This window comes from Schistocerca gregaria, chromosome 4, assembly GCF_023897955.1.
Source record: "Schistocerca gregaria isolate iqSchGreg1 chromosome 4, iqSchGreg1.2, whole genome shotgun sequence".
Classification (NCBI taxonomy): domain Eukaryota; kingdom Metazoa; phylum Arthropoda; class Insecta; order Orthoptera; family Acrididae; genus Schistocerca; species Schistocerca gregaria.
The window spans coordinates 71,729,786-71,755,433 of record NC_064923.1 but is presented as its reverse complement, the minus strand read 5'-3'; the positions used below and the strand labels follow the sequence as shown (position 1 = coordinate 71,755,433).

Here is a 25,648-nt window from a genome sequence, read left to right as displayed (position 1 = left end):
TTCTGGGCAGCTTGTAATTTGCTTGCCATGGACAGCAGTTTACAAAGTAACTCAGTGTTCTCTGCCTGCAACAGATCTGTGTTGCACTTTACTCCATAATACTTCTCCTCGATATCACATTGGTTTGAAATCAAGCTGTGGTGGGTGTTTTACACTTGTGCATACTCATTGCCATCATTAGATGGATTAATGTTGTTGACTCCAATTGCCATATTTGTTGCAGAGTGACTGTGGTATCCGGACATAGTGCAACCATTAATTGCATGTGTTAATTGGGATTTCTTTCGTTATGTCTTAATTGCATACTGTGTGGTTCTACAGTGGATACAGGAGCGAGAAACAGAAATTATTCATGAACATAGAATTCAAATATTAATTTAGTCTACAGCTAATATCAAATAGTAAAAAAAAAAATAATAATAATAATAATAATAATACGCCGGCCGCGGTGGTCTCGCGGTTCTAGGCGCGCAGTCCGGAACCGTGCGACTGCTACGGTCGCAGGTTCGAATCCTGCCTCGGGCATGGATGTATGTGATGTCCTTAGGTTAGTTAGGTTTAAGTAGTTCTAAGTTCTAGGGGACTGATGACCACAGCAGTTGAGTCCCATAGTGCTCAGAGCCATTTGAACCAAAAATAATACATAACTTTGTTGCTAAAGTTGTAGTGCCAGTTGCTAACAGTAGAATGGACTGCAGAAATATATACAGATACAAAAGATTTATAAATCCATCACTTTCAGCGCAATGTCTATTCAGCAGATGTTGAGCCCTGACCACTATGAAAGCCTGTAAATGTTATTCAACAGGCGAACCCACAAAAGGGGGTCAGTGCATGAAGTTCAAACTTAAGTGCATCTGCTGTTGCAGCTTTGGAGAAGGCATGCTTCCACCTCATTGGCAGCGGTGTAATTGTTTGTCACAGCACCCTCATGCCATTTTGGCAGCTGTAGAAAACACAGCAGCATAACTGGAGTCGGTGTATTTGAAAGTACAGACAATCAGACGGTGGCCAATACTGCATCTTCAAGTCCACTGTCAATGCAAAATGTTGTTGTTGTTGTGGTCTTCAGTCCTGAGAATGGTTTGATGCAGCTCTCCATGCTAATCTATCCTGTGCAAGCTCCTTCATCTCCCAGTACCTACTGCAACCTACATCCTTCTGAATCTGCTTAGTGTATTCATCTCTTGGTCTCCCTCTACGATTTTTACCCTCCACACTGCCCTCCAAAGCTAAATTTGTCATCCCTTGATGCCTCAGGACATGTCCTACCAACCAATCCCTTCTTCTAGTCAAGTTGTGCCACAAACTTCTCTTCTTCCCAATACTATTCAATACCTCCTTGTTAGTTACGTGATCTACCCACCTAATCTTCAACATTCTTCTGTAGCACGACATTTCAAAAGCTTCTATTCTCTTCTTTTCCAAACTATTTATTGTCCATGTTTCACTTCCATACATGGCTACACTCCATAAAAATACTTTCAGAAACGACTTCCTGACACTTAAATCTATACCCGATGTTAACAAATTTCTCTTCTTCAGAAACGCTTTCCTTGCCATTGCCAGTCTACATTTTATATCCTCTCTACTTCGACCATCCTCAGTTATTTTGCTCCCCAAATAGCAAAACTCCTTTACTACTTTAAGTGTCTCATTTCCTAATCTAATTCCCTCAGCATCACCCGACTTAATGCAAAATATGCAAAAGAATTGGTGCCTAACATAGGCTGTGCTATGCCAGCGACCACAAATGTTCACTCGAACTGATGCAGGACCAATATTGGTTGTCATAATTTTGTATCCACATGTGAGGATTGGCCATTGGCATTAAGGATCTATTAGTCTTGATATACCATGTGTATGAAGCTGGAATGGTGCTGATGCCTGAGCCCATGTCGACTAAGATAACAAAACCTAATGTTTTGTCAGGGATGTGTAACCATTATGACAAAGTAGTGTATACTGCAGTTAGCAGTGACTGAATTGGTGGTCTTGATGTTGTGCTGCTATGAACAACCCATTGATCAGTGTTTTGTAGCCTGTATTCCTTTGTGTGAAGATGAACCTCTGGTAGGTGGTGCTGTGTAGCGATCCGTCATACCTGCTACAGAATGCAGTTGTGACTTGGTTGGGAACACAATTTCATGCTCTTCATAGCTTTAAATCCAAAGTGTCTATGAAACCAAAAAATACCTATTGTGGTAGCTTGGGGTTGTTTCTAATTTTGATATTGTAAAGCCAAAACTAGGTGTGGAAGAGTGTTGTCATCCAGAGTAGTCCAGAACTGTAACTTCTGAAGCTATCTTGTCATCTTCCCAATCACAGTGCAGAAGCTTTGGAGTTCATTGGAGACATTAATTGAGTGTTGGGGCATAGTGGTGGTGCAGTGAGGCATTGAGTCATTGGGCAGACTGGGTGGGAGCCAGCCATCCTCAGCTGATGCAGTGGTTGATGTCACGACCACTGTGGCAGGCAAGTTGAGAATAGTGTGCAGTCTGTTGGCCACCTAGAGCAACTTGTGTGATGACTGCCCCTCGTGTACAATTAAAGCCACCTGTATCCAGGGAGCATTTGTTGTTTATAGACGTGCAATAACAATGTGTCAGAAACTTCATTAAAATTGATCATGGCATACACATATCACCAAAACTCTGGCAGAAAGAATCAGCATTATTCTGCAGTAAGCTGGAAATGACAGTTCTGAAAATTTTCTCAATAGTGTTTCTCTCCAGGAATTACCACGTGAGTTTGCGAAGCATCTCCATAAGACTCACATGTTGATCATACCTACAGATAACAAATCTAGCTGCCCATCTCTGAACTGCTTCAATGTCTTTCTTTAATCTGACTTGGTGGGCACCCAAACACTCAAGAGTACTCAAGAATGGGTCACACTAATGTTCTATAAGTGGTCTCTTGTATAGACAAGCTACACTTTACTAAAATTCTCACAATAAATTGAAGTCAGTCTTCCCTACTATTGTCCTTACATACTCATTCCATTTCGTATCACTTTACAACATAAGGCCTAGATATTAATCATCATGACTGTGTCAAGCAGCATGCTACTAATGCTGCATTCAAAAATTATGGGATTATTTCTCCTATTCATGTGCATTAACTTATTTTTTATACATTTAGAGCTGTCATTCATCACACCAATTAGAAATGTTGTCTAAGCCATATTGCATTCTTCTGTAATCACTCAATAATGACACCTTCCCATGCATCACAGCATCATCAGCAAATAGCCAAAGATTGCTGCTCACCTGTCTGTCAGATTATTTATGTAAAAAAAGGAATCTTTCCCCCCTTCATCTGTCTTCTGACTGGTTTGATGTGGCCTGCCACAGATTCCTCTCCTGAGCCCACCTCTTCATCTCAAATTATCAGTCTCCCAAACATGCACAGTTATTCGTTGGGTACTTTCCAGTCTCCCTCTTCCCCTATAGTTTTTATTCTCTACACCTCCTCCAAGTACTATGGAAGTTATTCCTTGATATCTTAAAACATGTGCTGTCAACCTGTCCCTTCTTTTTAATGTTTATTACATGTTGCTCCTCAGTGATTTTACAGAGACCCTTCTCATTTCGTATCTTATCAGTAAACATAATTTTCAGTACCCATCTGGAACATCACATCGCAAAGGCTTCAGTTCTCTTCTTTTCTAGTTGTTCCACAGTCCTTGATTCACTTCCATACAATGTTATGCTCCAAACATATATTCTCAGAAATTTGCTCCTCAATTTAAGACTTTTGCTTCATGCTAGTAGATCTTTTTGGCAAAGAATATATTCTTGGTATGTGCTAGTCTTCTTTTCACATCATTGTTGCTTCGTTTTATTATGTGGTGTTTCACTCCAAGATAGCATAATTCCTTCACTTTGTCTGCTTCATGATACCCAGTATTGATGCCAAGTTTTTGAGTTAACTCATTTCTGCTACTTATCCTTGCTTTTGTCTTTCTTTGGTTTATTCTCAATCCACAGTGTGTATAGATGGAACAGTAGGGACAGATAATCTGAGTACTTCATACTGTCTCCTCCATTCTTTTTTTCTTTCCTCTTGGTTATTTTGCATTTATTAGACTACCCATCTTTCCTTATAACTTACACCTATTTCCTTGAGAATTTTGAACATCTCACACATTTTACATTGCAAACACTTTTTGTAGGTCTACAAATCCTGTGAATGCATTTAGATTTTCCTTAAGCCTTGCTTCCACTATCAATTGCAATGTCAGAACTGCTCTTATGCCTTTACCTTTCCTAAATCCATAATAATCACCATCAAACAGAAGGCACATTTTCTTTTTCATTGTTCTGTATTTTATTGTTGTCAGTAAATGAAATGCATGGATGTTCGGCTGACTGTCCTGCACTTATTTGCCCATTCTATCTTTGAGAGTATGTGAATGATATTTTTCCAAAAATGTGGTAGTATTTTTCCAAACTTGTAGATTCTACAATAGTTATAATGTAATCCAAAATCCAAAAATAGTTATAATGTAATCCAAATTGAACCCTGCCTGGAACAGTTCCGTCCTCCATCACAGCGGGACCCACCTCCTCTTCCTCAAAATCACCCTCTTAAAACCTTCCAGGAATTTCTCACTTCCAGAGTTGCCTCTCAGTCTTTCTTGAAAAACCTTAATCCTACTCCCAACATCACCACAGCCGAAGCCCAAGCTATCCGTGATCTGAAAGCTGACCGATCCATCATCATTCTTCCGGCTGACAAGGGTTCCATGACCGTGGTACTTGATCATTGGGAGTATGTGGCTGACGGACTGTGTCAGCTTTCAGACAACTCTACATACAAAGTTTGCCAAGGTAATCCCATTCCTGATGTCCAGGCGGAGCTTCAAAGAATCCTCAGAACCTTAGGCCCCCTACAAAACCTTTCATCTGACTCCATCAAACTCCTGACCCCACCGACACATCGCACTCCTACCTTCTACCTACTTCCTAAAATTCACAAACCCAAACATCCCGCCCGCCCCATTGTAGCTGGTTACCAAGCCCCCACAGAACGTATCTCTGCCTACGTAGATCAACACCTTCAACCCATTACATGCAGTCTCCCATCCTTCTTCAAAGACACCAACCACTTTCTAGAATGCCTGGAATCCTCACCCAGTCTATTACCCCAGGAAACCATCCTTGTAACCATTTATGCCACTTCCCTATATACAAATATCCCGCACGTCCAGGGCCTCGCTGCAATGGAGCACTTCCTTTCACGCTGATCACCTGCCACCCTACCTAAAACCTCTTTCCTCGTCACCTTAGCCAGCTTCATCCTGACCCACAACTTCTTCACTTTTGAAGGCCAGACACACCAACAATTAAAGGGAACAGCCATGGGTACCAGGATGGCCCCCTCGTTTGCCAACCTATTTATGGGTCACTTAGAGGAAGCCTTCTTGGTTACCCAAGCCTGCCAACCCAAAGTTTGGTACAGATTTATTGACAACATCTTCATGATCTGGACTCACAGTGAAGAACAACTCCTGAATTTCCTCTCCAACCTCAACTCCTTTGGTTCCATCAGATTCATCTGGTCCCACTCCAAATCCCATGCCACTTTCCTTGACGTTGGCCTCCATCTGTCCAATGGCCAGCTTCACACATCCGTCCACATCAAACCCAGCAGCAAGCAACAGTACCTCCATTATGACAGCTGCCACCCATTCCATATCAAACGGTCCCTTCCCTACAGCCTAGACCTTTGTGGCAAACGAATCTGCTCCAGTCCTGAATCCCTGAACCATTACACCAACAACCTGAAAACAGCTTTCGCATCCCGCAACTACCCTCCCGACCTGGTACAGAAGCAAATAACCAGAGCCACTTCCTCATCCCCTCAAACCCAGAACCTCTCACAGAAAAACCCTAAAAGTGCCCCACTTGTGACAGGATACTTCCCGGGACTGGATCAGACTCTGAATGTGGCTCTCCAGCAGGGATACGACTTCCTAAAATCCTGCCCCGAAATGAGATCCATCCTTCATGAAATCCTCCCCACTCCACCAAGAGTGTCTTTCCACCGTCCACCTAACCTTTGTAACCTCTTGGTTCATCCCTATGAAATCCCCAAACCACCTTCCCTACCCTCTTGCTCCTACCCTTGTAACCGCCCCCAGTGTAAAACCTGTCCTATGCACCCTCCCACTACCACCTACTCCAGTCCTGTAACCCGGAAGGTGTACACGATCAAAGGAAGAGCCATGTGTGAAAGCACCCACATGATTTACCAACTGACCTGCCTACACTGTGACGCTTTCTATGTGGGAATGACCAGCAACAAACTGTCCATTCGCATGAATGGACACAGGCAGACAGTGTTTGTTGGTAATGAGGATCACCCTGTGGCTAAACATGCCTTGCCAGCACATCTTGGCACAGTGTTACACCGTCCGGGTTATCTGGATACTTCCCACCAACACCAACCAGTCCGAACTCCGGAGATGGGAACTCGCCCTTCAGTATATCCTCTCTTCTCGATATCCGCCAGGCCTCAACCTCCGCTAATTTCAAGTTGCCGCCGCTCATACCTCACCTGTCTTTCAACAACTTCTTTGCCTCTGTACTTCTGCCTCGACTGACATCTCTGCCCGAACTCTTTGCCTTTAAATATGTCTGCTTGTGTCTGTGTATGTGCGGATGGATATGTGTGTGTGTGCTAGTGTACACCTGTCCTTTTTTCCCCATAAGGGAAGTCTTTCCGCTCCCGGGATTGGAATGACTCCTTACCCTCTCCCTTAAAACTCACATCCTTTCGTCTTTCCCTCTCCTTTCCTCTTTCCTGTAGAAGCAACCGTCGGTTGTGAAAGCTAGAAATTCTGTGTGTGTGTTTGTGTGTTTTATTTATTGTGCCTATCTACCGGCGCTTTCCCACTTGGTAAGTCTTGGAATCCTTGTTTTTAATATATTTTTATTATAATAATTGGATAGATAAAAGATCAATTCACCATGAGGCGGCAGGAGAACACATGTATTAAATTAATTATGTATGCAAACTTCTAAAGCCAATGGGTCCTTCTTCTGGTAGAAAGACTGAAAGGGAAGAAAGAGGGGTGAAGTAAAAAGATTGTTGAGTTTAGGAAAAGGGGTAGAGTTCAGAAAAGCCATTCAGAACCCTGCATCAGGGGAGACTTACCGGATGGGATGAGAAGGAAGGACTGATTGTTGGGGACTGTCCCGGACAAGATTTGGTCACCTGAGAGGTTTTCAGGTGTAATGGCCAACAATCAGCCTTTCCTTCTCATACTGTCCAGTAAGTCTGGATGACTTTTCCTAACCCTACTCCTTTGCTTAAACCTCACTAGTCCTTTCCCTTCACCCCTCTTCCTTCCCCTTCAGTTCTTCTGTCAGGAGCAGGAGCCACTGGTTCTGAAAGCTTGCATATGTGACACCTTTTATATATGTGTTCTCCTGCCACTGCTCAGTAAGTAGATTTTATATCTACCTGATTACATTATATTTTCAAAAACTGACTATTTTCATTCACAAATTGAATAGTTGCCTCTTCATCCCAGTGATTTTAGCAATACCAAGGGAATGTTATCCACCTCTTCTGCCTTATTTGATTGCAAATCTCCCAAAGCTCTGTTAAACTCACACTCAATACTGAATCCCCTTCTCTTTCATGTTGACTCATATGTCTTCTTCTGTCATGCCATCACACACTTCATTAACTGGTAAAGTTCTTCATTGTACTCTTTGCAACCATCTATTCTCTCCCCTGTGTGTTTCCTCTATGCTGGATCAGTTCTTCCAATGACCTTTCTTATAAAATTACTTCATACTTTTCCTGCGGGCATTTCATCTGGCTTCCCCGCACTTACATTTATTTTATTCATAAATCAGTATGTATGCGACAGCATGCATATGTAATGTGTTCCAAAATGTGCACCTAAAAATAGAATTTTCTGGTGTTCATTCCTCAGGTTCTATTGATGATTAAAAGGTAAAATCAAGTAACTTGTACAGCCCCTGTGCAAGGGACCATTTGTATACCCAACAGAAGGATTGTCTTAATGTCTCTGTCCTACAATACAGCATCAGAGTACAAATATTACATGCTTCCTCCTGCTTACGCAAATGAAGAAGACCGGTTGGCTCATTTTGCATTTGATGTGGTCTATGATGGGCTTGATGTGACTTATGAAGGCATCATTAGTTCGCAGGTGTTTCCTCAAAAAACTACAAAAACTTTATGACTACATTTTCGCCATCACCAGTGGACCAAAACCCAGCTAAGGATTTCAAGATGGCTACACACCACAAAGGCTGTCATTTTTACAGTTCATTTTGATGATCCTTATCTCAAACATACTTGACAATGTTCTTGATTTCTGTATCCATTTTCAAGATACAGAGGTTCAAAGTTATCTTACTTCTGCACATAATTTCTTTAATGAGGCATTTCTCAATAATAAGTAACACAGCAAATTACTCAAATTTTAATGTTTTATTCTCTAGGAATTTGTCTAGAAGAACCATCTCCCCATTTTCAAAAGTCTTTATCCATTATCAAGAAACACCCCAGAAATCCGTTGTTTTTTTTTTTTTCACAAAATGACTGTAATTTTCATGATGTATTTCTAAAATCCTGAACTCAAAAAACCATGATAATTTCTCCACATTTTTATCCATTTCTGAGATAAAGAGGTTCAAAGCTACTCTCCTTGTACACATAAAATACACATGTACAATTTGGAGTGAGGTGAAAATGTAGTTTATAAAATGTCATAGGACAGAGAAATAACCTGTAAAGTGTCTCCATCATCATCTGGGAACACCAGAAATAGAAAAAAATTACTTACATCACTAAAACTTTTTTTACTTCTCAATGTAGTCTCCTTGTAGATAAATGCACTTGGTCCACAATGTTCCAGTGCCTTGATCCCATCTTGAAAATGAATTTCCTCCAGGCCTGCAAAATAGTTGTCAGCTACAGCTATCAATTCTTCGTTTGAAGTGAATCTTCATCCATCAAGAAAAATTTTCAGTTTTGGGAAGAGATGGAAGTCTGAGAGAGCCATATCAGTTGAATAAGGTGGGTGTGGCAACAATTCATACCTCAGTTTGTGTAATTTTGCCATGGTGACAGGACATGTGTGCTGGCATGCATTGTCTTGATGGAAGATGACTTTCCTCCTTGCTAAACCTGCCCTTTTTCACGTATATTTTGTTGCACTTTGTCCAGGATGTTAGCATAGTACTTGCCAGTAATAGTTTGCCCAGTTGGGAGATAACCTACAAACAGAATCCCTTTCGCATCCCAGAACACTGATACTATGACCTTTCCCGCTGTAGGAATTGTCTTTGCTTTCTTTGGTGGTGGAGAGTCAGTATGTTTTGACTACTTTGACTGTTTTGATTTGTCTCTGGGGTATAGTAGTGCACCAAAGTTTCATCCGTGGTTACAAACCAGTGCAAAACATTTTGTTCGTTTCTCCTAAAACGAGACGAACATTGTTCCAATATGTTCATTCTCATGCACTTTTGATCCAGCGTCAAGAGCCACGGCACCCATCTTGCAAAAATGTGCTGTACCCTTTCAGACGACATCTGACAAGCGTGAAGAATTTCATGTACTTTCAATCAGTGATTCTCCATGACTATTTCGTGCACTTTTGCAATAATTTCTGGAGTAGTGACACATCTTGGCTGACCACTGCACAGATCATCAGCTAAGCTTTCCTGACCAAATTTAAATTCATTTGTCCTCTTGGTAACAGTTGGATATGAAGGAGCAGAGTCCCCCAGTGTATTCTGGAAATTGGCATGAATGTCCTTTGCTTTCATATATTCCTTTACGAAGTCCTTAATCACTGCTCGAATCTTGATTTTTTGAATACCATGTTAACAACTTGTTCTTGTCACAGGTGTAAAATTAGTTTTGCAGTACTTCAGTTTCACATAAGTAAACTATGTAAACTTTAGTCACCAATACGTTTCTGTTCAATGAGTTATGTGATCTGCTGCAGCAGGGACAAGAAGCAAACAAATGGAAAAAGGCTCCTACTGGAGTATCGGGGCACAAAAATATGAATATGTCCTGGTTTATTTAAAAGACTCAGTCTACCTTTCTCAGCACCTTTAATACTATTCTCAGAAATTTTGACATGTCAACATATTTGTGCTTTTCCTTTGCTGAGAGAGAAGAAGAAGAAGACAATGGCAGTGACAATGGGATGGAAAAGTAATAGATAATGAAAGATAGAGCACAATTGGTGTGGTACAGAAAGAGCAAAGGAGATAGTGGCAGTGTGAGAGAAAGAGAGGGACACAGTGGCAATGGAACATAGTTGACAGTGACAGAACAGTGCTAGGAAAAGAATTAAGGAGGCATTGCCACAGCGCCAGGTGGGAGCAGAGAGGGAGGGAGACAGAATAAAAATGTCTGTGACATGACACAGGAGACAATGACAGAGAGACACAAAGAGATAATGACAATGCTTGAGTGAGTGAGAAAGGGTTACTGGGAGTTGGGGGGTATGAGCGACTTGCAGCAAAGGACTGGTGTTACTGGGATACAGTAAGAGGAGCTTGTGGGAGTTTTAGGTGAGTTGCATGTTAAAAAAGGTACGAATATGTTTGCATGCTAAAATTTTTATGAAAATTTTTAAACGTTCTGAGGAAGGTAGAATGAGACAGTTGGTTCCCCACTTTTTATTTACTGGGATACAGTAAGAGGAGCTTGTGGGTGGGAGTTTTAGGTGAGTGGCATGTTATAAAAGGTACGAATATGTTTGCATGCTAAAATTTTTATGAAAATTTTTAAACGTTCTGAGGAAGGTAGAATGAGACAGTTGGTTCCCCACTTTTCATTTGAAGTCTTTTAAATAAACAGGAACATATTCACATTTTTTGTGCTCTGATAGGAGCATTTTTATGTTAGTGACTAATCAGTATTACTGTATTCATATGTTTCCTTGAACATTTTTGTACTTCCGTCTTCTGGCGATAATTGAAGTATTTTCTTTGTTATCCTAGGTTTCTTTGGAGTTACCTTCCTGGTACCTATATTAAACTGTCCAACTTCTGTGACTGTCCTTTATAGATGTCCATTTCTCTTTAACTGCACTCCCTGCTGTGGTATTCATTACCGCAGTATCAATAGCCTTAGAGAGCTTGAAACACACCTCATTATTTCTCAGGCATGGATGTGTGTGATGTCCTTAGGTTAGTTAAGTTTAAGTAGTTCTAAGTTCTAGGGGACTGATGATCTCAGATGTTAAATCCCAGAGCCAGTGCTCAGAGCCATTTGAACCATTTTTGAACAATGACTATTAGACTTTTGCACCCACTACATATTACATTACACACTCAATATCCTTATATAATTTGTCCAACTTTTAATATTCAGGTTGTGATGTCAGCACATATATCTGAACTACTTTTCTTGGTATTGTTTTGCCATTGATTTTGATGTGAATGATGCTGTCAAAAAACAGTTCACAGTAACTCACTCTCTGCTTTAGGCTACTGTTTTCACAATCCCTACAATTGTATGACCATAAATTCTTACTTCTTTTGATTTTACTTTAATGACTTCTTCTGTATCCAGACTGAGCCTTTGCTTTTCTCATTCCAGATTTTCTATCTTCCCTATTACATTCAGCTTTCTAACATACCATGATCCAAAAAGCAGAATATTATCCTTTGATTATTCCATGTTTTTCACATGGTCACATCCTTCTTGACAGTTCCCTCTTGGAAGATCCAAGTGGGGAAATAATCTGGAATATTTGCTAATGAAGATATCATCATAACTTTTTCAGTTAGGGGCCCCTTTTTCTGTGGATACATATTATATTATTTAATCCTTTCCAATCCAATTTTTCTACTCACTGCACTCTCCCCAAGTCGTCTTTATAGCACAATAATGGAAATGTGTTGGACATTGTCCAATATCAGAGCCGCAGTGAAAATCGTAATGTAAAATGTAGCCCAAGAATGAATCCAAAAGGATTAATGCAGTTATTTCAGTTGTCTATGCTTGCTCATGTTGTTGATCATTACTGAGTCTTCCATCTTTTAGAGGCTTTTTCCCATCCATGGGCAGGAGGGTGCCTCAAATCTCTGTCCACTCCTCTGCCCTTTTTGACAAGGTCATTGACAGAACAAGGGTGACTCCTTGTACTGGAAATCTTTGGCCACCATTACTGATGATTTTTACTCACAATTTAAACAGTGGCTGGGATTGAAAGCAGAACATATTGGTTTCTAGTCAAAGATGTTAGCCGTAAATCATGGTGTCATTGCTGCAATATATAGTGTTTGCTTTGATAAAGTGGTTTGCATCAAAAGCAGAGCTACAAACCTGGCATTCTTTGCTACAAATATTAACAAATTATGAGAAATGAGTGATTGTGATCAGAATTTGCAGCATCATATCTTACTGTAAGATATTTACCTTGAAACACTCTTGTATAATATTTTTATTTTTAATACAGTGGCATGGGAGGAGAAAGTATCTCAGATAACTGTTCCTGGAGATCAGTTATTTGCTACCATTAGTGGACTACAGCCAGCTAGCAGCTATCATTTTAGAATTGTGGCAAGAAATTCTCTTGGGCCCTCAAATGCTAGTAATGATATTATGGTCACTACAGCTGAAGAAGCTCCTGAAGGACCACCACAAGACATCAGTGTCAGAGCTTTTGACTCAGAGAGCTTGTCTGTAAGCTGGAAGGTACAGTTTTAGCTACATTCCATTGTTTTAAGTAACCACATAAACTAAAATAATCTACAATGCTTCTTGTGTGACAACAACATTTATAATTTGTATGTAACCTTCCAGTCTTTGTCAGATATTAATATTTTTATTTTTATTGTGAATTCAATTAAAAAACTCTTATTATACAAGTTATTTTTTGTAATACTTGACATTATCTCTTTGGTCATCAATTATATCATTCTGGACTCAAGAAAATCATAATTACAACATTATTCAATGTAGTATGCAAGATTTTTTAAGTCTAATTGATAAATGTGCAGCATAGCTATAAGTGCCACAGATGAGCTTTTGTATTGAGCTATAAATCCCTTTTGTTTGTTCTGGTACTATATCATGAACATTGGGTGAGGACATGAAAACAGCAAAAAGTAAGTAAGATTAGGGTTCTGTCTTCTGAATTCTCAGGTAATACTTATTGAAGAGTGCCCTATATGTTAATTTTTTTTAAAATAAAGAAGTTGGTATTTTTATCCCTACACTATAGAGGAGTTAGAAATTGGCAACAAGATGTGAGAAGATGAGCATGGAAAAAAGTCAGTTATCATTATACACTCTTAGACAAAAGATGGTGCATCATAAAGGAATTATCCAAATGGGATGGAAATCAATATATTTGACATACATGAACAGACAAACAAATTATTGCAGTTTTAGGAAAACACTGAATAACTTATTCAAGAGAATGAGTTTGACAGAACAAACAATTCAGTAATATATTGGTCCACTTTGAGCCCTTATTCAACCAGTTACTTGGCTTGGCATTGTTTGATAGAGTTGCTGGATGTCCTCTTAAGAGATATCATGCCAAATTCTGTCCAATTGGTGCATTAGATTGACAAAATCCCAAGATGGTTGGAGGGCCCTGCCCATAATGCTGTAGAAATTCTTGATTGAGGAGAGACCTGATGACCTTACTTCCAAGCTAGGGTTTCGCAAGCTAGAAGACAACAGTAGAAACCTTCACTATTTGTGGAAGGGCATTATCTTGCTGAAATGTAAGCCCATGATAGCTTGCCATGAAGGGCAGCAAAATGGGACCTAGAATTTCATTGATATACCACTATGCTGTAAGGGTACTGTAGATGACAACCAAAGAGTGCTATGAAATGAAGTGACAACACAAACCATCACTCCTGGTTGTTGGGCCATAAGGAAGGTGACAGTCCAGCTGGTATCCCACCATTGTACGGGTCATCTCCATTTACGTCTTCAGAGATCATCAAGGCTCAGTGTGAAGCGGGACTCATCACTGAAGACAGTTCTACTCAAGTCAGTATGATTCCATGTCCTGATTAGCTATGAAGACAGGTGTGCAGATGCCCCAGGTAGCAGTAGGATACCAACCTGAATGTCACAAGCCATACCAACAATGAGAAGTGATGCTCTGTGCTGCCATTTGGTTTCATAGCAGGGCCCCTCTGGTTGTCATCTGCGGCACTCTTATAGCACAGTGGTATGTTGACAACATTTTATGCTGTGTTTTGTTGCCATGCATGGCAAGAAATCCTGAGCTTATGTTTTAGCAAGGTAATATGCTTCTGCAAACAGTGAGAGTTTCTGCCGCTTGTCTTTATGCTTGCCAAACCCTACCTTGGGCAGCAAGGTTGCCAGACCTCTTCCCATTTGGGAACATTTGGAGAATTATGCGCAGGGACCTCCAACCAGCTCAGAATTTGGCACAATACCCTTCAGAAGAACATCCAATAACTCTATCAGTCAATGCCAAGCTGAGTAACTGCTTACATAGGGGCCAGAGGCGGATCGACGCATTATTAACTTGCATAAATTGTAAAGAGCTTCTTCTTTCCAACAAATCAGCCAATTTTTCTGAAATTGTGTGTATTTGTATTTTTGTACATGTATGTCACTTCTACTGATTTCTGCCCCATTTGTATAATTCCTTCATGGTGCATATCTCTCTCTCTCTCTCTCTCTCTCTCTCTCTCTCTGTCTGTCTGTCTTAAAGTACATTTAGACATTTAGAAACCAATTTTTGTCTTTGACCATAGTGACCTGAAAAATGCATGGAAAATATAATTCAGAATAGCAGGTGTGTAATTTCAGACTTCTTTTGCACCTCTGTGCCTGCTAATCTACTGAGGTTGTGGAAGCATTGAGAATAAAGGTAAAAATAAAATTTCCTATTGTAAATAGATCTGAAATATCTTTATAATATTATTTCCCACTACAATTATGGGCTGTTTCTCAGTAACTACAACATTTCATGTACATTTATGAAGCTCATACTATGGGTATTAAAAGAAAGTATAATAATTTAATTTGTTGTATAGGAATTTTTAGTCTCCATCCCATATCATTTTCTTTTGTTCATGTGTGAGAAAACAACATACTGCAGCAGTGTAGGATACTGACCTACACTCTAAGACAACATAATACCAGACTAGGTATTCTGGAAGGAGTATAGGTAACAACACACAGTATCATTGAGTTATTAAGTACCAATAGGCACAAAACAAAACTGAAAAATTACTGTGTCATATTTTTCAGTATTAGCTTACATGGCTATCAGTCATTCAAATCTTCAGCTTTATGGTGCGTTGTTGCCTTTACTCCTATGACCGTTTATAGTCCACCAAGTACTTTCTGTTACCATATTTTTGTTAACTCTGTCATATTAAAGCTTCATTTGTATATGTGGATGCATTATGTATGCATAAATATCCTCACAATAATTTCTCACTTTGAAATTATTTGGTATCCTTCATCTATCTGTACTTCGTGCATCCTTAGTGTCTCATTGCTTTGCTGATCACAACTGTGGTGACATATCTTTGCTGATTACTTCAGATTCTTTGTAACTGTTTACATACTTAACCTCAAGCTCTCTCTTCACTCTCCTTTCTTCCTGTTCTACCATGCCCTCTGCACTGGGAATCTCTATCCAATGTGCATGCCTTTGAGGTCTAAAAGGTTATCACTGGAGGCATAATAAATGTTTGCATTTTCTTTTAGGAACCTATTCGTGAACTTCAGCATGGAGAAATAATTGGATATTATATTGGTTACCGAATGAGTAACTCTACTGAGCCATTCCAGTATAAAACATATGAAGTGATACCAGATGCTGAAATGAAAATAATAATCTCAGGCCTCCACAAGTTTACCCAGTATGCAATATTTACCCAAGCATATAACAGCGCGGGTGCAGGACCACAGAGCGCAGAGATATTAGTCTTCACAGACGAAGATGGTAATGTTGAATCCTTTGGCATTGTTAGTCAGTAATACAGAAAACGTATTTAAAAAAACATGTGGTTTATTTAAAGTCAGCAGATAGTAGGCTATGTTGGGTGTGTTCCGTTTATCAGTTCTAAAAATTAAGTATGCATACACTAAATACAGTGTTTATTTAGACAAATCTTGGTACAGAACATATGCAAATGCACCAGTGTAAAATAAAGATTTATTCACATATTATGCAGGTTGTACGTTCTATATGACAACAATCACAAAGTCATACCAGGTAGTTATAATTAAAGTGCAGCTTCTCATTGAGGTCCAGTGTGGGCTGTAATTATTGTATGGCAGTGAAACTTGGTAGATATGCTAATGCATTATTGCAAAACTGATTTACGCTGGAAAAAATTAGTTTCATATTTGGCGACTAGGTGCAAATCTGATGCTATATCCTGTTTTTATGGTGGTAATAGATCCATGCTGCCATTGACAAGCCATAACATGAGGGAAAAATATGATTGTTGAGAAGAGAGACTGTGTGCTGTTAGTAGAACTGCGTTATCTGATTGGTAGCAATTACAGTGCTGTGTTGAGAGAGTATCACTGACTGAAAGGTCTTAGGAAAGGCCCAATGTCATTAAATTATTTAAAGAAGATGACCTGGTAGAAGCTATTGATGAGGTTGCTGTTACTGTAACTGAATATACAGCATGTGCCTTGCACAGTGCTAGAGCTCATGCAGTGTCACTGGAACTGTCCATCCCATGGTCAACAGTCTATTTTACAGTGGTACCCATACAAGATCCAGATGGTGCAGCAGTTGAAGCCTCATAATCCACTGCAACATTCTCAATTTGCCCTTCAGTTTCTGACATGGATTGAAGTTGCTGACATCTGGCCGGCCAATATTCTATGGACTGATGATGCACATTTTACACTACAGAGAGCAGTGAATACACAGAACTGCTGAACTTGGGGTACTGTTAAACTGTGTGTTGTGCATGAAGAGACATTGCACTCTCTGTAAGTGATTGTGTGCTGTGGATTCACAAGCACCTTTATTCTTGTTCTGTTCTTCTTAGAAGAGAAAACACCCAGAGGGCCAGTCAGGTGCACCATGATGTTTGCACATTATTGAGACCTCCTCGAATAGCTCATGATTCTTGATTTGGAAGAACTCAGTTGTGTCAAAACAACTGTTTTCAAGCAAGTTGGGGCTAGACCTCATCATGCAAGGTGGGGCAACACCTCATGTCAATTGCCCAATGAAAGGTCAGGTTAATGCAATCTTCCACAAACATGTTATCTCCAGACGTTTTCCAGATATGTGGCCTGCAAGATCACCTGACCTGAATCCATGTGACGTTGGCTCTGGGAATTTATGTGACTTTTGACTCTGGGGTATCTAAAAAATTCATTTATCATGGATTGATTTGTCTCTACTATCTGAAGACCAGAACAGGGACGCATTGCTAAGATTCCACCAGAATTGCTGCAAGCTACTGCTGAGCACATTTATCAGCTTTAAATGATGACACTATGAGTATACTACAACCCCATAAATATCATTCACATAGGGATCACAAGAACAAGATTGTAATCATAACAGTATGCTCAGAGGCATTTAAACAATCATTCATCCCACACTCCATATGTAAATGGAATGGGAATAAACCTTAATAACTGGTGCAATGAGACATACCTTTGCCATGCACTTCCACCTGGTCGCCAAAATGGGAACTAATTTTTTCCAGAGTAAATTGGATTTCCATTAATGCATTAGAATATGTACCAAGTTTTGCTGCCATACAATAATTGCAGCCCACATTGGACTTGTGTGAGCAGCTGCATTTTAAATGTAACCATCCAGTACATCTATACACAGACTGTCTGGGACAATAATACTGGTATATTCTGTGGAGTCCTGAAGCTACAGCATTGTCCTGCAAGTAAGCACAACGGCGAGCATAAAGGTGTAAGATACCACCTTGAGAGATAATGTTCCACACTACTTCATAATGGGTACACGTGATTAATGTACACACACACACACATGCATGCAAGCAAGCACATGCATTCTGGCCTGATATGCTAGAGATGGCAGTCATGTGTGCCTGAAGTCTGCTTGCTTGCTTGCTTGTGTGTGTGTGTGTGTGTGTGTGTGTGTGTGTGTGTGTGTGTGTGTGTTTTACTGATGAATGCTGTGACCAGAAGCTTTATGTGAGTGTCTTTTAATTATACATGTCTCGGTCTTCTTTACGGTAAGTAACAATCTGTCTTTTCCTACATTGTAGACAACTCTTTCAGAGTTAATTAAATTCATCTTCATAGAGTTGTTGTTACTGTGTAGTGTAGATAATAGAAGTTAAATTAGAGAAATGGTGGTACATGAAAAGTTTTAAACTGCAGTGACATCAAGATATTAGTTGTGTCATGTCTATCAAAACATTCTACTTCCATTTTTATTTCATTAGACCTTACAGAGTCCTTTATGCTAATAAACATCCATCAACACTGATGTCACGTCTGTCCATTTTCCTACATATTCAGTTTTGAGTTTAACATTTCATTGCTCTTTCTTTTTGTTTTGAACCAATTTTTTGTTCCAGACATTACATTTGTTTGCATTAATTAGTGTCAGTGACTAAGTTATGAACTCAGCACATCATTTTTAGCAAGCAAAAACTCATCTAGAAACTTCTTCCAAAACATAAGAATCCCTCCAAAATTTAAAAAAAAAATCAGTCACTCAATCTACATACTTACTCTGCAGTTCACGGTTAAGTTCCTGATGGAGATTTCATCGAACCACCTCTGAGCTATTTTCCTGTTTTTCCATTCTCAAATTGCACACAGGAGAAACAAACACTTAAGTCTCCCCATATGAGCTCTGATTTCTCCTGTTTTATTATGATGATCCTTTCTCCCTATGTAGGTGGGCTCCAACAAAATATATTCCCATTCAGAGGAGAAAGCTGGTGACTGAAATTTCATGAGAACTGCCACAATAGAAAACAGCTTTGTTTTAATGGTTGTCACTGCAGTACATTTCATGAGAAAATTCTGTCACAACAGAAAACAACATTGTTTTAATGATTGTCACCCCAGTTCAGGCACTCTCTCCCCTATTTTGTGATTATACAAAATGAACTACCCTTCCTTGAACTTTTTTATGTTCTTCATCAGTCCCATCTGATGTGGGTCCCATACAATGAAGTGATACTTTGGTAGAGGATGGATAAGTATAGTGTAGGCAGTCTGCTTAGTAGAACTGTTGCCCTTTTTGTAAAGGTTCTGTCAATAAATTGCAGTTTTAGGTTCACTTTTGCCTCAACATTACTCAATTTAAGTTATTTGTAATTGTTGTCCCTAAGTATGTAGTTGAATTCACAGCCTTTAGATTTGTGTGATTTGTCACGTAACTGAAATTTAATGGATTCCTTTTAGTAATAATGTGCATGACTTCACACTTTTCATTATTTAGAGTCAATCCCCACATTTTACACTATACAGATTTCTTGTGTAAATCATTTTGCAATTGGGTTTGATCATTTGATGACTTTTCAAGGAGCTAAATGACAGCATCATGTGCAAACAATCTAAGAGGGCTGCTCGGATTGTCTACTAAACTGCTTATATAGATCTGGAACAGCAGAGTGTCCATTAACACTTCCTTGGTGAATACCAGATGTCACTACTATATGGAAGGCAAAGAACACAGCAATTAGTCACAATCCCTTTGGATTTTTATTATTCTTGCATATCCAGATTTCAGCTATAAATATCCATCCATTTTCAATGCATTTCAGTGAGCTGTAATCCAACAAACTCCCAGCAATATATTTAAGACTTTACTGGTGTACAGGCAGAAGAAAGGTGAGGTTGTTCAAAAATCTGGATATGCAACAATAATAAAACAATGGGATTGTGGTTGATTGCTCTGTTCCTATTCTTCCTCATAAGAATATACACTTGCTGTACACAATGGTTCCATATAGGATCAAAGTTGATGGAAGTGTTACTGCGTTTTACTCAATGACTCTCCATCATGTGCTATGAACTTTGGTCTTTCTAACAGCTAATCATGAATTCAGTCACACAACTGGCAAGGGGACCATCTGAATTGTAAACAATGCATTTTGATGGGTCTCGAATATGTTGTAGAGGAGCATGCCCGAAGTATGAGGCTGTCTATTTTTTTAGCAACGGGCCTTGGTTTTTGAGAAAATTGATTTTAAAGTTCACTGTGTGCTGTAATATGTGTAATGTTAGCCATGTTCCAACTGAGTGAGTGTGCTGCAGTGGTAAAGGTCTACAGCTACCATCCTGGAGGTACCATGTTCAGATCCTTTCAGTGTTTTTGCTTCTTTTTTTTTTTTCAAATCAGAATAGTCCACCATTTTCTCACTTTATTTTACAGAACACAGCATGTCATTCTCAATGGAGAGAAGTCTTCCGAAGTAAGAGTGATTTCAGGTGTGCCGCAGGGGAGTGTCATAGGACCGTTGCTATTCACAATATACATAAATGACCTGGTGGATGACATCGGAATTTCACTGAGGCTTTTTGCAGATGATGCTGTGGTGTATCGAGAGGTTGCAACAATGGAAAATTGTACTGAAATGCAGGAGGATCCGCAGCAAATTGACGCATGGTGCACGGAATGGCAATTGAATCTCAATGTAGCGAAGTGTAATGTGATGCGAATACATAGAAAGATAGGTCCCTTATCATTTAGCTACAAAATAGCAGGTCAGCAACTGGAAGCAGTTAATTCCATAAATTATCTGGGAGTACGCATTAGGAGTGATTTAAAATGGAATGATCGTATAAAGTTGATCTTCGGTAAAGCAGATGCCAGACTGAGATTCATTGGAAGAATCCTAAGGAAATGCAATCCGACAACAAAGGAAGTAGGTTACAGTACGCTTGTTCGCCCAATGCTTGAATACTGCTCAGCAGTGTGGGATCCACACCAGGTAGGGTTGATAGAAGAGATAGAGAAGATCCAACGGAGAGCAGCGCGCTTCATTACAGGATCATTTAGTAATTGCGAAAGCGTTACGGAGATGATAGATAAACTCCAGTGGAAGACTCTGCAGGAGAGACGCTCAGTAGCTCGGTACGGGCTTTTGTTAAAGTTTCGAGAACATACCTTCACCGAAGAGTCAAGCAGTATATTGCTCCCTCCTACGTATATCTCGCGAAGAGACCATGAGGATAAAATCAGAGAGATTAGAGCCCACACAGAAGCATACCGACAACCCTTCTTTCCACGTACAATACGAGACAGGAATAGAAGGGAGAACCGATAGAGGTACTCAGGGTACCCTCCGCCACACAGCGTCAGGTGGCTTGCGGAGTACGGATGTAGATGTAGATGTAGATGTAGAATATCAACAGTGTACACTGTGTGAAACTATTAATAAATATTAAATTTTGCCATAGCAATTTAATGTTCACATCATTATTACAAAATCTTACTTGCTATCACCCGCATTGCTTTCTATGCCACAACAAAAATCCAGATGATATTTGTCGTAAAAGCAACCAAAACACAATGTTTTCCAGCACCAAGCACATTTCATAATAGCTACTGTCTTGCAGGTGCACTTAGTTTTTAAGAGTGATACCAGAAAAACTGTTCATTTACATGCAAAAAGGTTTCTCTTTCATCCATTAACTTTGATGTGAACCATGCATATTTGATCATATTTGAGAAAGCAGGTGCCCTGAATTGATGCAAAATTAATATGTGTAGTTTTATGGAATCATCCCTGGACACAATTGCTGTGTTGGTTTTCAACAAATCAGGAGCATTCTGAATTTTCTTCATGAAAATCTTAACCTCTTGGTAAAAATATATGTCACAAGGCTGGAAAAGTGGCGTAGACTTTGGTGGGATAACTTTTAGAGTACAGGTGTATGCTTTCCTCTCATCCAGGAAGATTTGATTGTACATGGTCAGATCAGTCTGGCATCCCCACGTATCAATGATATATAGAAATTTTTCCTGTCCCGTGTACAGAAGAATCACAGATTTTAAAAATTCTTTGTACACCAGTTTCATGAACTTCCCTGATTTTGTGCAAATTACATTTTTAAATTTGATGGGTAATTCATCCACTCTTTTCTGAACGTTAGGGACAAATTTTCCTGAGGGTTCCTGCATACATAAAAAACATATACAGGATCACCTTTTCTGACACAGTTATAGTGTATTGTGCTCTGTACGAATGACTTATCTTGTTTAAATCTTTTCTCTGCATGAGAATGGTTCTCACCCCTTTCACCAAGACAGATCTATTGTACATTGATTGATATTGACAGCTCATTTAATTGGTGGTGATTACATAGTTGAGGTTAAAATTACCAATAAGTATTTTCATTTGTGTGCAGAATCCTTCCGCAGCTACTAATACTTCTTCCATCATTGCACTTTCTTTCGAACTGATGAACTTTGTAATCTTCCTTTGCCTGATTTTATGCTTTTGTTTAAATCGTTCGGCTCAAGCTGAGCTGGCCACAAAATTAAAGGTATCCAATAAAAGTAGAACAGCAGCGTTCATTGCCCATTGCTGTAAAGTTCTGGTTGTCACCTGCTCGTAGAAGAAATTATATTGTTTTCACAAGCCAGTCTCTTTCTTACAGTGAATTTGATATATGTTTTGGTATGATTTACCTGTTCCAAATTCTGTCTTGCTTCGAGAACCAATCAAATGTCTTATGATTGATCGCGTTCCATTTATCCCGATAACTTCCATCTCATTTCACATCCTCTTTCTATTGATATTGCATTGATTTATGTTTTAGTCAAGAGATGCCATGGAACTGCAAACTCTTTAGGCTTCATCTATCTCAGATGAGCCACTGCAAGAGTGACTGCTCATTCTTTGTAGGGTAGAGGCACATAATCTGCTTATTCATGTGAGAATTTGTCAGCAACAAAATTGCCATCTCCCTCTTCTGTATACTGCAAAGTAAATATATTATGTTGATTCTTCTGCAAGAAAGAGAATATCCACACAAAAGTGAAACTTACCACCTCATATTCGGGCACCTCGTCTTCTTCGTTGATGTTTATTAATTCACCACTATTGATGATCCATCTACTTCCAACAAGTCTTGTATTGCAATAAATACCTCATTGCCAATTGCAATTGATTTAGCAGAGATAATGCTGGGCAGTGTGTTTGTTAGAAGATTTAAATCACGAAGCAACTGTTCAGTGTATTTGATGGCATTACTGATTTTTCCTCCCTATTGTTCATTCAACTCCTCCATCTCTGAAGATCTCTGAAGCATCTTCTTCTGGCTGCACACTTGGGTCATCCATTTCACTGTATTCTTCGAACACGCACAGCACTAACAACACATTGTGAGCAACAGACATTGCGGATAAATGCAAACTAGAGGTTTAGGAGCTAGGTCACTGCCATTTGTTTGACCATGGCGACACATGGTCATAATACACAGAAGACTGTCTATTCAAACTCTGTGTATTATGAAATTATATTGCCGTAGCCAAATAAAAGGCAGTGACCAGTGTGATACACTGTCACAATGCACAGAGTTTGCACGGGATGTCCATACGGACTGTCCAGGAATTCCTTACCTTCAACTTCGCTTCACCGTCCTTCCCCAGATCCCTTTCTAAGAACATCAACCTTTCAACAGGAGAAAAGACAGCCACACACAGACTCAAAACAGGTCCCAAAGAAAGGATAGTGATAAACGGATCCCTACCTAATTATTCTACCTGCAGACAAAGGTTCCACCACTGTTGTTATGAATCACAGTGATTACAAGGTGGAAGGTCTCTGACAATTGTTTGACTCCTTGAGCTATAAACTCTAACAGAGTAATCTCACCTCAGAAATCCAAAATAACCTCCAAACACTGCTGAAAGTCGTAGGCCCTTCCCAGAACCTCCACCCAGAATCCATTTCCTTCCTCACTCCTATGACATCCCACCTACCCATTTCTATATGCTCCCTAAAATCCACTAATCTAAAAATTCTGGATGTCTGATTGTAGCTGGTTATTGAGCTCCCACTAAAAAACATTTTGACCCTCATTGATCAACACCTCCAACCAACTGCCGGAAATCCAGGATCCCATGTCAAACATACTAACCACTTCCTTCACTGACTCTCCACCATTGTCACCAGTTTCCTCCCGGAACCCTACTTGTCACTGCTGTTGCCACTTTTCTATACACCAACAGGGTGTATACGACCCGGGACAACCAGGAAATCTGGGAAAAACCCGGGAATTTTTTCATCTGGGAGAGAACCGGGGAAAACACGGGAATTTTTAGAATTCCAGGAACTTTTCAGTGTTTTCATTTTCTGTTAAATTTTTGTAATTTTGTCTGGTAAGAATGGGTACTCTAACAAAGGATATTACTGTATCCTGCTACTGCAGATTAATACTTCAACAATAAAACATAAATGAGAGAAAAAAATGAAAATAACTTAAATTGCAAAGGAAATGTGCTGTATACAGTGACACACAGTGCTCATGCAAGCGTTTGCCAACAGCAAAATGTGTCAAAGGCTTTAGGAAGTCTATGCAATGCTTCATAACAACAAATAGCCTCTGATGAGCATAAAGTCAGAACTGTTTACATTTGATTCATTTTAGCAGTTACGAACGGGCTCAAGCACATGCGCAGTGGAGTCTCATTTGAACAGTAGATTCACTCACTTCTGACTACAGGAATGTGGCTGTTGGCTGATCAAGTAGTCGCAGCAAGCAGCTAGATGCTACCAGGAAAAGGGGTCGGCAAATTAATATTCTTGAGGAAAAAAAGCTTGTTTCACAAACCGCTTATCATCCAGCACACGTTGGTCTATCGATTATTCATGTGATTTTGAAATGCATCCCTGTTGGTTTCTGAACATTTTTTGAACACATTTTGATTTCTGAATGAATTATAAGTTGATTTTTGAATGCGTGCATAGTGTACATGATGTCTCTGTCAGGAGAATCCTCGTCGCATCTAGAAATAAACTTTCCGCAGACAAAAGAGGACGGGGCCATACAAGCTGAGCGGAGTAAAGCTGAATGGATGAATGCCAATCGCCATCTGATTATGTGGTTGATTGGGTTTGCAAATGACCAGCATTGTTATAATTACTAACAAAATCCATAGATTCAGACTACCAAAATGGAAATAAATGACTAACAGGAATCACAGGTGAGAAAGATTATGTATTATCTTCACGGTGTATCTCAGGAAATGAAATTTTTGCAGAAAATTTTTGGCCAGATTGCTACATTAGTAAAGGCCAGTTGTACAGTCCCCACCTAGTAGCCACTTAAGTTCTATTCTGGAAGTAACATGGAAAACGTGTTGTATGAACACTTAGCAACGCCTAACTGGAGAATAATTGTGGGATAATTAAACCTGTGATTCTGGCTGTTTAGTGAAGTTAATTGGCGAACAAATTATGACAATGGCAGGATTAGCTACAGAATTGGTGGTGACAAGATTGTTTGTTAGAATGAGGAAGGAGAAGAAACGGGGACATCACACAACTTATGGAAGAATAACATGATTCCAAATTTATACAAAAATTTCGTAATACTACTTTTCGATCTCATGCTTGAGAAACTGGTGCGTGTGAATGAAATGTGAAACTGTTTCCTAACATAAAGCTTTTTGCTTGTAGTAGGCCTAATAGGCATT

At 39.5% G+C, this 25,648-nt stretch overlaps 1 protein-coding gene across 1 annotated transcript in view; it reads left to right on the top strand.

The window, feature by feature from the left end:
• LOC126267596 (Down syndrome cell adhesion molecule-like protein Dscam2) overlaps positions 1-25,648 on the top strand; it is a 222,942-nt gene that overhangs the window by 93,918 nt on the left and 103,376 nt on the right. The window contains exons 7-8 of the mRNA XM_049972898.1: positions 12,473-12,711; positions 15,730-15,967. Coding sequence (XP_049828855.1) covers positions 12,473-12,711; positions 15,730-15,967 — 477 coding nt within the window. The remainder of the gene's footprint in view (positions 1-12,472; positions 12,712-15,729; positions 15,968-25,648) is intronic.